The 12,118-nt window shown below is 45.8% G+C and overlaps 1 protein-coding gene across 3 annotated transcripts in view; it reads right to left on the reverse strand.

The window, feature by feature from the left end:
- Nucleotides 1-327: 327 nt before the first annotated feature.
- CMTM7 (CKLF like MARVEL transmembrane domain containing 7) overlaps nucleotides 328-12,118 on the reverse strand; it is a 51,708-nt gene continuing 39,917 nt past the window's right edge. For 2 of the 3 annotated variants that reach the window (XM_030329928.1, XM_032594659.1), the window contains exons 3-5: nucleotides 6,466-6,609; nucleotides 3,535-3,616; nucleotides 328-794 (exon numbers count right to left, since the gene is read on the reverse strand). In XM_030329928.1, coding sequence (XP_030185788.1) covers nucleotides 781-794; nucleotides 3,535-3,616; nucleotides 6,466-6,609 — 240 coding nt within the window. In that variant the 3' untranslated portion in view covers nucleotides 328-780. The remainder of the gene's footprint in view (nucleotides 795-3,534; nucleotides 3,617-6,465; nucleotides 6,610-12,118) is intronic. The other variant, XM_030329927.1, reaches the window with a different exon arrangement.

The raw sequence follows: 12,118 nt of genomic DNA on the forward strand, positions 1-12,118 counted from the left end.
CCACACATGCCCACACACATACTCACAGTGGTAATTAAGACTGAGGCCTGCAACACGGGCTGACCACACAGTGCTTCTGCAGTCCCGCCTCACTTAAGAAAGAGGGTCTGGTCTCAAGAGGGGCTTCTTCCCAAGCTGGATAAATTAGGAGATGGCTTTCTTTTTTCGTTAATTTTTTAAAATATTTATTTATTTTTGAGAAAGAAACAGAGCGTGAGCGGGGAGGGCAGAGAGAGAGAGAGGGAGACTCAGAATCCGAAGCAGGTTCCAGGCTCCGAGCCGTCAGCCCAGAGCCCGACGCGGGGCTCGAACTTTTGAACCGTGAGATCATGACCTGGGCCGAAGTGGGAAACTTAACCGACTGAGCCACCCTGGTGCCCCAGAGAGAGCTTTGTTTCTATAAGAGGACTTAAGGCAGCTTCATCCCCCTGAGGAATGTGGAGTAGAAGCAGATTTAGGCAGGAGGATTCAGAAACCCTCCGCTGTGGTAGGTAAGTGGGGTCATCAGTCCCTGAGACAGTTGGTTCTAAGAGCAGGAGGAAGAGACCAGATTTCCCTGGAGGCTGCTTTTGTTCCCAGGCGGCGAGGACTATTCTCCAAGGAAGACCAGAAAGGCTGAGAGCGGCTCAGGAGCCCAGGAGGACGCCAAGGGCCCCTCTTGTGCCCAGCAGTGTGGGCAGGGCTTTGGCACAGGAGCAGAGGTTCAGAAGCCCGTCCTGGGCGCCGGCCCCCCGACGCTCCCGTCTCAGGGCCTGCCTCGGGCCGGGGCGCAGGGTGTCCTCAGACAGCGGCATCTTGGGAAGGAAGCGGCAAAGTTAGGACGGCGGGCAGGGCAGGCCCACCCAGAAGCCACACATCAGGAGGCTGCCCCCCAGCTCTGCTCAGAGCACTTCCTTCCTCCGCCCAGCAACAACTACCATTGGAATTCGTTTTTTCCTTCTAAATACATTTCTTTTTTTTTTTTATGTTTATTTATTTTTGAGACCGAGCATGAACAGGGGAGGGTCAGAGAGAGAGGGAGACCCAGAATCCGAAGCAGGCTCCAGGCTCTGAGCGGTCAGCACAGAGCCCGACACGGGGCTCGAACTCACGGACCGTGAGATCATGACCTGAGCCGAAGTCGGCCGCTTAACCGACTGAGCCACCCAGGTGCCCCTCTAGATACATTTCTAACAGAAAAGAAAAAAAGTACGGGCGGGGGGACAGGGGGTTTCTATCCTTCCTCTTCCCCACCCAGGCCTATCGTCACAGGGACTCTCATTGTGTTTGCAGTTTCTTTGGGCTCCTCCTTCATAATTTTAAGTCATAATTTTCCCCTTCAGATGTTACCCATAACTGTTACATTCTCTACTTTTCTTCGTTGGTTTTTTTAAAAATTTATTTTACTTATTTATGTATCTATTTATTTAGAGAGCGAGAGGGGCAAAGAGAGAGGAGAGAGACGAAGCAGACTCCACACTCAGCGCAGAGCCCAACACGGGGCTCGATCCCACGACCACAAGATCATGACCTGAGCCGAAGCCAAGAGTCAGGCACTTAACCAACTGAGCCACCCGGGCGCCCCCTCATTGATTTCTCCCTTAAACAGCTTCAGCGAGACAAAATCTACCTACCGTACAACTCACCCACCTCAAGCGTAGGCTTCATGTCCACAGTTTCCGTGTACTCACAGGACTGTGCGAACACTGACTGCCATACTTCTGGAATATTTCATCCCTTCCGAGAGAAGGCCCACACCCCTCTGCAGTCACCTCCCCGGCTCCTGGCAACCTCTGATCTACTTCCTGCCTCTTTGGATGTGTCTCTTCCGCCCGTTTCATGTAAACAGAATCCTACAGCCTGTGGTCTCTTGTGACTGCCTCCTCTCCCTCAGCTTCCTGTTCTCTTTTTGTCAGTGACCTTCTAGAGGGAATCGGAAGCTGGTGGAAACGTTTCTTCGGGACAACTCAGACCACGTACTGTACACACTCTGATATTCCTTTAGTTATTTTTTTAAGAGAAAGAAAAAGAACAAAGGCAGGAAGGGCTGGGCTAAAGAAAAAGGCGGATTAATCAAAATACCTGGGTCAAGCTCTCAGCAGTGTTACCTCTAGGAATGCATTCTAGAGGTAGAAGATATTAGGGATGAGTATGGGGCTATATTTACAAGTGTGTTCTTTACAACACTGTTTAGTAGCAAAGAATTAAAACAAAACAAAACAAAACAAAAAACCACAATGACCCCAGACAGGAGACAAGTAAACTATGACACAGACATGCCCTGGAGTCAATGCAACAGCACAGAGCCATTAAATCTGATGGGAGAGAGGGGCGCCTGGGTGGCTCAGTCGGTTAAGCGGCCGACTTCGGCTCAGGTCATGATCTCGCGGTCCGTGAGTTCGAGCCCCGCGTCGGGCTCTGTGCTGACCGCTCAGAGCCTGGAGCCTGTTTCAGATTCTGTATCTCCCTCTCTTTGACCCTCCCCCGTTCATACTCTGTCTCTCTCTCTGTCTCAAAAATAAACGTTAAAAATAAATAAATAAATAAATAAATAAATAAATAAAAGTGATGGGAGGGACACGTGGGTGGCTCAGCCGGTTAAATGTTCGACTTCCGAGCAGGTCATGATCTCACAGTTGTTGAGTTCGAGCCCCGCATTCGGCTCTCTGCTGTCAGCACAGAGCCCGCTTCAGATCCTCTGTCTCTCTCTCTCTGCCCCTCTCAGGCTCGTGCTCTCTCTCAAAAATAAACACTTAAAAAAATAAATAAATAAATAAACACTTAACAAAAAGCGATGGGAGAAGAGGGGCACCTGGCTGGCTCAGCCCTTAGAGCATGTCACTCCCGATCTTGGGGTTGTAAGTTCGAGCCCCAAGTTGGGCACAGAGATTACTTAAAAATAAAATCTAAATACGTACATACATAAAATCTTTTTAAAAAATGTGATGGAAAAGAATCCCCAAACAAGTGGGGAAAATGTCTGATAGATGGTTAAGTACGAGAATGAGAACAGGTTACAAATAATACCTGAAGTTGGATCGTTTAACAAAAGCAACATATGTATCTATACATCTTTGTATCTGTCCATCCATCCATCCATCCATCCAACCAGAGAGAAGAAATACTGGAAGGACAGACACCCAGTAGGTGCTATTTCTGGGTAGTGTGATGATAGACGGTTTTCATTAAAAATATTTTGTTTTTCTTATTTGCATTTTCAAAATCCTCTACACTTTATTTTTGTCATGAGGGAACTTATTTAAAGAAAATGCTTCACCGGGGCACCTGGGTGGCCCAGTTGGTTAAGCGTCCGACTCTTGATCTCGGCTCAGGTCACGATCCTGTAGTTTGTGAGATCGAGCCCCGTGTTGGGCGCTGCGCTGACAGTGCGGAGCAGAGAACCTTGGGTGACACCTTTCCACCTTGGCCCCCCCAACGCCTCACGGTGGGCGGCCCTTCCCTGTTGCTGAACTCCAGACCAGGCCGTCCTCCCGTTCCCCAGCAGAGGGAACTCTACTTTCAGAGATCATCTGTGTTCGGGCAACCAGAACTCACCTGTTGACTGGGTCACACACGAGATCTTGTAGGACAGCCATATGCTCGCCAGGCAGAGGAAGGTGGCCACGAAACCGAAGATCTACACAGGAGAGAGAGCAAAGGAAGTTCCCAGGCCGAGGGCCAATCACTCAGGCTAGCCGCCCTTTGTTTCTCATCCCTGCGCCTGTTTCTGGACCAGCTGTGGCCAGGAGGGAGCCCCGGGGAATCACGGGAGCTGACCACCCGGTCCCTGCTCAGGTGCAGGAACGAGGCCTTGTGTCCACGGCTCCCCCAGCAGGGGCCCTGGCGCAGGCCTGGCAGCCAGGCTCTGGCTTTCTTCACCTCCTGGCTCTCCTCGCTCTAGGCAACTTCAGGGCCCACGTTTGGGTTTGTGTTTACCACTAAGCTGGGGCCCAGACACTGGACTGTAATTACCCGGGGCTAATGAAAGAGAAAAAGGTGAAGTTGTGTAGTTTAATTTAGGCTTTTAAATTTCTAATGTTCAAATGGACCTTACTGATGTGGCAGCATTGCCTTTCATTCATTAATGGCTTTCTGTTCTGTCTCACTTTGTAGCCAGCTAAGAGCCCGAAGCTGAAGCCCTGACAGGCAGTTTCATGTCTGCAAACATTTAAATAGTATTAGCCTAAAATAAATAGGGCAGCGCACCTTTCTATTCTGAGGCTCCACTCTGTGCTCAAGCGGCTGACCTAGCTTATCTAGGAAAGCTGACCTAGCCCAGTCCAACCTCATTTAACGATGAAGAAAGAACAGGGCGCCCAGGGAGGAAAAGGGTCTCGTGTGAGGCTCCTGATGGTGGAAGAGACTCTGCTGTCTTCGTATGAAACTCTGAAGCCTGTAGCCATTTCCTTACTTGTCAACAACACCAGCAGCTGCAGCAAGTATAATTTATTGACCACTTGCTATGTGCCCGCCCGTGTGCTAAGCCCATTAGGTGTGCTGATCCTTTAAACTCCTACCACGTTTCCGGCTGGGTGATGCGGGTACCCTCCCCTCCCCCTCATTTGGCCGCTAAAGACAAGGAAGGACAGCAAGTCAACTAGTTTGCTCAGGGCCACAGAGATAGCGAGGGCCAGACATGGGATCTGAGCCCTAGGAATCAACAGAACCCTGCTCTGTATTTTTGCCCAAATGTTCCCAGACTTGCACATGGCCTCAGGTTTGCGGCGCGGCCAGAGCCACGGCTGACACACAATAGGAGGAGCCCAGGAGCAGCCAGGCCACGGGCAGGATTTCCAGGGTTTGGTTTTCTTTTCAGGCCCGGCCTCTGGTTTACATAAGCGGCTGCCCCCACAGGCCCACACCCGCTCCCCTCCCCCAGGTCCCTTTCCTTGGCTCCCTTTGTACCGATTGTCTGCACCACATAATTAGCCTATTGGAGCCTGTCCTAGCCCCTCATTGTCTGTCCTGCACAATTAGCACATTATATACTATCCCGGTCCCCAACTGTCTGCACTGCATAATTGAACAGTTTATTATATCGCTACATAATGCTATTCTGGACAACAATGCCTTGTTTGCTAATTGTTTCGTGCGCCTTGGCCTTGACTCCTGAACTAGATTACCATTTTCTCATAAGCAAGGTCCGTGTCTTTTTATTTCTTCTGGTTCCCTCATGGCCCAGGCTTTGTCCTAGGCACAAAGACGGTGTATGATAAATGGGGCTTATTGGAATTCTAAGGCTAACAGACACGGTTATGTGCAACCTGAATCCTAAAACCCAGTGGGAGCCTCCCGTGTGGCTCTGACACAGTGGGCACCAGCCGGCCTATAATCAAGCAGGTGGTAACCTGTAGGTAGCATTCACTCCCGTCCTTGGGGATTGCAGGGGTGGGGAGGGGTGGCTGCTCGAGGCACCGAAGGCCCATGAGTGTTGAGAGGCTTGGCTGCCCCCCTCCCCACCTTTGGAGGATAGACCCCACCCCTCAGTGGAACTCCAGGCACTAAACCACTCCCAACCCGAAGTCTGGAGAATTTTGTTGACACGTACATGAAAGAGTGACTGTCCCGTGCAGCTTTTCTTAAAACTCAAAATGAGGCAAATCCGTACTGGCCCACAGGCCACCAAACTGTAACCAGTGAGCTAAATCAGAAACCAGATTGCAGGAATCTATGCATCGTTAAGTAATAATAAATGCAGGGGCGCCTGGGTGGCTCAGTTAAGTGTCTACCTTCAGCTCAGATCATGATCTCGCGGTCTGTGAGTTCGAGCCCCGTGTCGGGCTCTGTGCTGACGGCTCAGAGCCTGGAGCCTGCTTCGGATTCTGTGTCTCCCTCTCTCTCTGACCCTCCCCTGCTCGTGCTCTGTCTCTCTCTCTCTCTCAAAAATAAACAAACATTAAAAAAATTTTTTTAAATAATACATATATATGTATAGTATACACACATATGAAAATATGTGTGTGTGGGGGTGGTAAACACAGCCCCACAGCACTCTTATTTTTATACATTTCCATGGTTCTATTCAGGCTATCAGATCGATCGATTCTCACCTTTGAAAGGTCTAAAAGTGTTACTTCCTGGCCTGAATATGGTTATCAATCAGGACCAGCAAAGCCAGGACTCGTGACAGGTATCACTAACTGATCACATCCTCTTCCCGTGGGCCCTAACGTGGCCTTGGAATCTTTGCCCGCACAACACTGAGGTAGCCACAAACACATGGCTCCAATGGGCTTGTGCATTAACGCCGAATGGCCCCCTGGTTTAAGCAGTGGCTTCGTGAGAGAGAGGGCTGGGCCACGGGCCATCTGTGTGTGCCAGAAGCCCTGACGGTCCACCTGCTGAGACCCTCTGCTGTGGGCCCAAGTTTAAGGCTCTTTGGAGACTGCTGCTGGCTGGATCGAGGCGGGTACTGACGGGTACTTTTCTAGGGAAGAAAGGCCCCGGGAAGCAATCCCTTCGCTGCCCATCAGGAAGAAAATGTACTAGAGGTGAACTCGTGCGTGAAGTGTCCCCCGAGACCGTCCTCACCGCTCCAGCTACCAGTCCGCTCTGGCTGTAACTCTTGGAGGCTGCCACAATGGAGGCGATTAGGAGGAGCAGGGTACCGATTAAATAGTGCAGAAGTTCCTGGGGACAAAAACAAAGCAAAGCAGTGGGTCGGGAGGTCCGCTCCTGGTTCTCAGAGGCAACTGGGCACAGAAGAGAGGAACTCTGACCACAGCAGTTAGCTCACAGGCAGCAGATACGGAAGGCTGGCCAGGATGAGGCCCTGCGAGACAGAAAAGGAGCCAGCAGGCAGCCAGAGAGGCAACAGAGAGAAAGGACACTTGTCGCGTGAGGAAAGATATCCACTAAGGACGGCTCCACTCCTGAGAGCAATCTGTAGACAGTACCCTGACGTCTGGCGAGAGCTAGAGCAAACAGGTCCTCATGGCTCCCAGGCTGGAGAGTTTAAAGGCAGCTCCAGCTCTGAGAGGCAAAGCCCCTCAAAGAGAGGTGTGTCTGACGCTTCTGCTTCCGAGAAAGTTCTCGTCTAACAACGTGCTGGCTTTGGTGGCGGCCTGGGGTGCCCACCCGCCCTGTGAACAGTTGTAGGTGTGGACTTGAGATGCTCGGCCCCTCAGACTTGGAGTCGGAGCTTAGAGTGAGGTCAGGGCCCTTCTGTGATGTGCTTGTGGGGGTGGGGGAGCCAGCTTTCTGGCACCCGAGCCTCCTGGTTTGGTCCTCATTTCATCACACTCTGCTGAGGAGTTGGTTGGCAGGGCAGACTCCACGGTTGCTTCCGTCCGCCTCCACCCCATTCAACCCCATGCTTAAAATGGCATCTCCACAGACCCTGAATGAGGCTGAACCTCCTGCATTCAGCAGCATGACTTCCACCTCCTCCTTCTTTCTCCCCATTAAACACCAGATCAGAGGGGAACTGGGGCTGAGGGCTGGGAGAGTAATCCCGCTGGATCCAGAGTGTATTCATTTTTAATTGTCATCGGTGAGAACTTGGAAATTAGTCCTTCGTGAAGTTCTGCCCATCAGGGTAGTCACCTATGAAATTCTGGAAAAGCGTTCCACTTTTAAGCAGCAGCTCCTCTGAAAGCTGGGCAAAATCAAACACCCAAATTTCCCCTTTACGGACTAGAAAGGAATTATCAGAAAGTAGATCACAGAGATTTGACTGAAGAGCAGATTAGTAAGTGAAGTTCCCTCCCTCCAAGATTCTCACCCTCAAAGAAAGAGGACTATGACGTGAGAGGACTATGACATGGGGTACGGAAAACTGACTTGAGAGAGTCCTAAATGGAAGATGCCCCAATAGTGCCCCATCGAAAATGTGGGGCTGAGCTAACCCCTCCAACATTCTCATTCCCTTCTCAGCCCACCCCTATTCTTGTCCCCAGCTTTTATTCCCTCCTCTGCTTGTTCATTATCAGTATCGTTATCAGAGGAGCTTGTTCTCAAAAGAAGCAGAAAGGTGTCATAACTTTGAAAGGAGCCTTATAACTTAGGAACACAAAGGAAAGGTCTCTCAAAATAACATAGCGGGTAATAACATTAAATGTGAATAATTAAAACAATCCAAACAAGAAGCAGAGGTTGTCAGGCTGGATTTAAAAAAAAAAAAAAAAAAAGATTCAACTAGTCTACTGGAGAAAACCTTATATTCAAAGATACAAACAGATTGAAAGTAGAAGCTTCCATTCAAACAGCAACCAAAAGAAAACTGGAGGCGTTATACTGGTGTCAGACAAAATAGATGTTAAAACAAAAAATGTTACCAAAGATAAAGAGGGACATTTTATAATGATGAAAACATCAATCCGTCAGGAAGACAGACAATTATAAACACGAATTCACCTAACAACAAAGCAACACATGAAGCAAAAACTCAAAGAGATGAAGGGAGAAATAGATAATTCAAAAATAATAGTTGGAGGGGCGCCTGGGTGGCGCAGTCGGTTAAGCGTCCGACTTCGGCCAGGTCACGATCTCGCGGTCCGTGAGTTCGAGCCCCGCGTCAGGCTCTGGGCTGACGGCTCAGAGCCTGGAGCCTGTTTCCCATTCTGTGTCTCCCTCTCTCTCTGCCCCTCCCCCGTTCATGCTCTGTCTCTCTCTGTCCCAAAAATAAATAAACGTTGAAAAAAAAATTAAAAAAAAAAAAAAATAAATAATAGTTGGAAGCTTCAATACCCTACTTTCAATAATGTATAGAACAATTAGGGAGAAGATCAACAAGGAAATAGAAGACTCAATACTATAAGGCAACTAAACCTAACCTAACATCTATAAAACACTCTACCCAACAACAGAATATACATTCCTCTCAAATGCAAATAAAATATTCTCTAGGATACACTATATGTTAAACCATAAAATAAAACTCAATAAATGTGAAATATTGAAATTACATGAAGTATGTTCTTCAGCTACAACAGAATGAAATTAGAAAGCAATAGCAGGAAGAAATTTGGGAAACCCACAGATATGTACAAAATAACACATTCCTAACTAATGGGCCAATTAGAGACAAAACCACAAGGAAAATTAGAAGATACTTGCAGATGAATGAAAATGAAGACATAATAGACTCAAATTATGGGATGCAGCTAAAGCAGTGCTCAGAAAGAAATTTATAGCTGTACAGACCTATACTAAAAAAGAAGAAAGGTTTCAAATTAATAACCTAATCTTTACCTTAAGACATTGGAAAAAGAAGATCAAAATAAATCTAAAGCAAGGAGACAGAAGGAAAAAAAGATGGGAGTAGAAGTTAATGATCTAGAGAACAGAAGAACAATAGGGAAAATTAGTGAAACCAAAACTGGTTCTTTGCAAAGATGAAAAAAACAGCCAAACCTTTAGCAAAACTGATCAAGAAAAAAAAAAAGGGAGAGAAAAGATGACCAGATTCAAATGACCAGAATCAGAAATGAAAGAGGGGACATCACTACAGACCTTACAGAAGTAAAAATGATTTTAAAGGAATACTTGAACAATTGTATGTCAGTAACTTAGAAAACTTAGATGAAACAGACATGTTCCTATAAGAATATACCACTGAAAATGACTCAAGCAGAAATAAACAATCTGAAAAATCTAAAACAAGTAGAGTTTGTATTAATAAGAATAATAAATCACCCATAAGAAAAACCCAGGCTCAGATGCTTTCACTGCAGAATTCTACCAAACAGTTAAATAAGAATACCAATTCTTCACAAACTCTTTTAAAATATAGAAGAGGTGGTAACACTTCCCAAATTATTCTATGAGACCAGTATTACAGTGATAGCAAAACCAGACAAAGGTATCACAAGAAAACTACACACTGGTATCTCTTACAAATACAAATATAAAAATTCTCAATAAAATGCTAGCAAACCAAACCCAGCTACATATAAACTGAATTACATATCATGACCAAATAAAATTTATCCCAGGGATGCAAACTTTAGTTCCACATATGAAAGTCAATGTAATACACTATATTAGAAGAATATTAAGGGGGAAAACCCACGATTGCCTCAACAGACTAAGAAAAAGCATTTGACAAAATCTAACACCCTTTCATGATAAAAAAAACATTCAACAAAGGAGGACTGGAAATTAACTTTTTCAATCTGATAAATCGCATCTGTAAAAATCCACGGCTAACATTATATTTAATGATGAAAGATGGAATGCTTTCCTCCTAAGCTCAGGAACAAGATAGCGATGTGTGGTCTTGCCACTTCAATATTCAACTAATTTCTCAGTTGAATAAGAACAATAAGATAAGAAAATGATTGGAAAGGAATATAAAACTATCTCTACTCATAGATGGCACAATCTTGTATCTACAAAATCCTGAAGAATCCACTAACAGTCTATTAGATCTAAAATGAGTTCACCAAGGTTAAGGATACAAGATCAATATACAGAAATCACTTGTATTTCTATCCACTTGGAATGAACAATCCAAAAATGAAATTAAGAAAATTACATTTGAAATATCATCAAAAAAATAAGGTACTTAGAAACAGATTTAAGTTCCCCCGTGCCAAATGCACCAAAACTTACACTCTGAAAACTATAAAACATTGATGAAAGAAATTAAAGAAGATCTAAATAAATGGGAAAACCTCCCATGTTCCTAGGTCACAAAACTTAATGTTAAGATGACAATACTCTCCAAATTGATCTCTAGATTCAGTGCAGTTTGTATTAGAATCCCAGCTGACATTTCGTAGGAACTAAAAAGTTGATTCTAAAATTCATATGGAATTGCAAAACTCCAAAACAATCCTGAAAAAGAACAAACAGAAGATTCAGAATTCCTAATTTCAAAACTGGCTACAAATCGACAGCAATCAAGACCGTGTGGTAAGATCAATGCAACTGGGAGACCAGATATAAATCCATGTGTTTATGGTCAACTCATTTTCAGCCAGGATGCCAAGACAATGCAATGAGGAAAGAACAGTCTTCCCAACAGATGGTGTTGGGACAACTGGATATTTACATTTCAACGTATTCTTTCCTTCAAAAGAATGAAGTTGAATCCTTACCTCACACCAGACACAAAAAATTAATTCAAAATAGACAAAATACCTAAATGTAAGAGCTGAAACTATGAAACTCCTTAGAGGAAAACACAGAGTAAAATCTTCATGATCTTGGGTTTGGCTTTTAAGATTTTATACCAAAAATATCATTAACAGAAGAAAAGTAGTTACATTAGGTTTCATCAAACTAAAAACCTGTGCTTTAGTGAACACTATCAAGAAAGTGAACACTAGGGGTGCCTGGGTGGCTCAGGCAGTTGATCATCTAACTCTTGGTTTCAGCTCAGGTCATGATCTCACAGTTCGTGGGTTCAAGCCCCTCTGTGCGGAGCCTGCTTGGCATTTCTCTCTTTCTCCCTCTCTCTCTGTCCCTCCAGGCTCGTGTGCTCTCTCTCTCTCTCTCTCTCTCTCTCTCAAGAAATAAATGGATAAACATTAAAAAAAAATTAAGAAAGTGAAAAATAACCAATAGAATGGGAGAAAATATCTGCCAATCATTTATCTGATAAGGAACTTCTAACTAAAATATACAAAAGACTGAGAATTCGGTAATAAAATGACAACCTAGTCAAAAATGGGCAAAGATCTGAACAGACATTTCTCTAAAGAAGATACATGGGGGCGCCTGGGTGGCGCAGTCGGTTAAGCGTCCGACTTCAGCCAGGTCACGATCTCGCGGTCCGTGAGTTCGAGCCCCGCGTCGGGCTCTGGGCTGATGGCTCAGAGCCTGGAGCCTGTTTCCGATTCTGTGTCTCCCTCTCTCTCTGCCCCTCGCCCGTTCATGCTCTGTCTCTCTCTGTCCCAAAAATAAATAAACGTTGAAGAAGATACATGAATGGCCAAAAAGCTCACGAGACGATGATTGACATCAACAGTCATCAGAGAAATGCAAATCATGAGATACCACTTCATACTCGTTAGAGTGACTAAAATCAGAAAGTGAGAAAATGACGAGTATTGATAAGGATGTGGGGAAATCGGACCCCTCCTACACTGATGATGGGAATATAAAATGGTGAAGTCACTTTGGAAAAAAGTCTGGCAGCTCCTCAAACAATTAAACACAGTTACCACGGGAACCAGCAATTCCACTCTCTGGT

Source organism: Lynx canadensis, chromosome C2 (assembly GCF_007474595.2).
Source record: "Lynx canadensis isolate LIC74 chromosome C2, mLynCan4.pri.v2, whole genome shotgun sequence".
NCBI classification, from domain to species: domain Eukaryota; kingdom Metazoa; phylum Chordata; class Mammalia; order Carnivora; family Felidae; genus Lynx; species Lynx canadensis.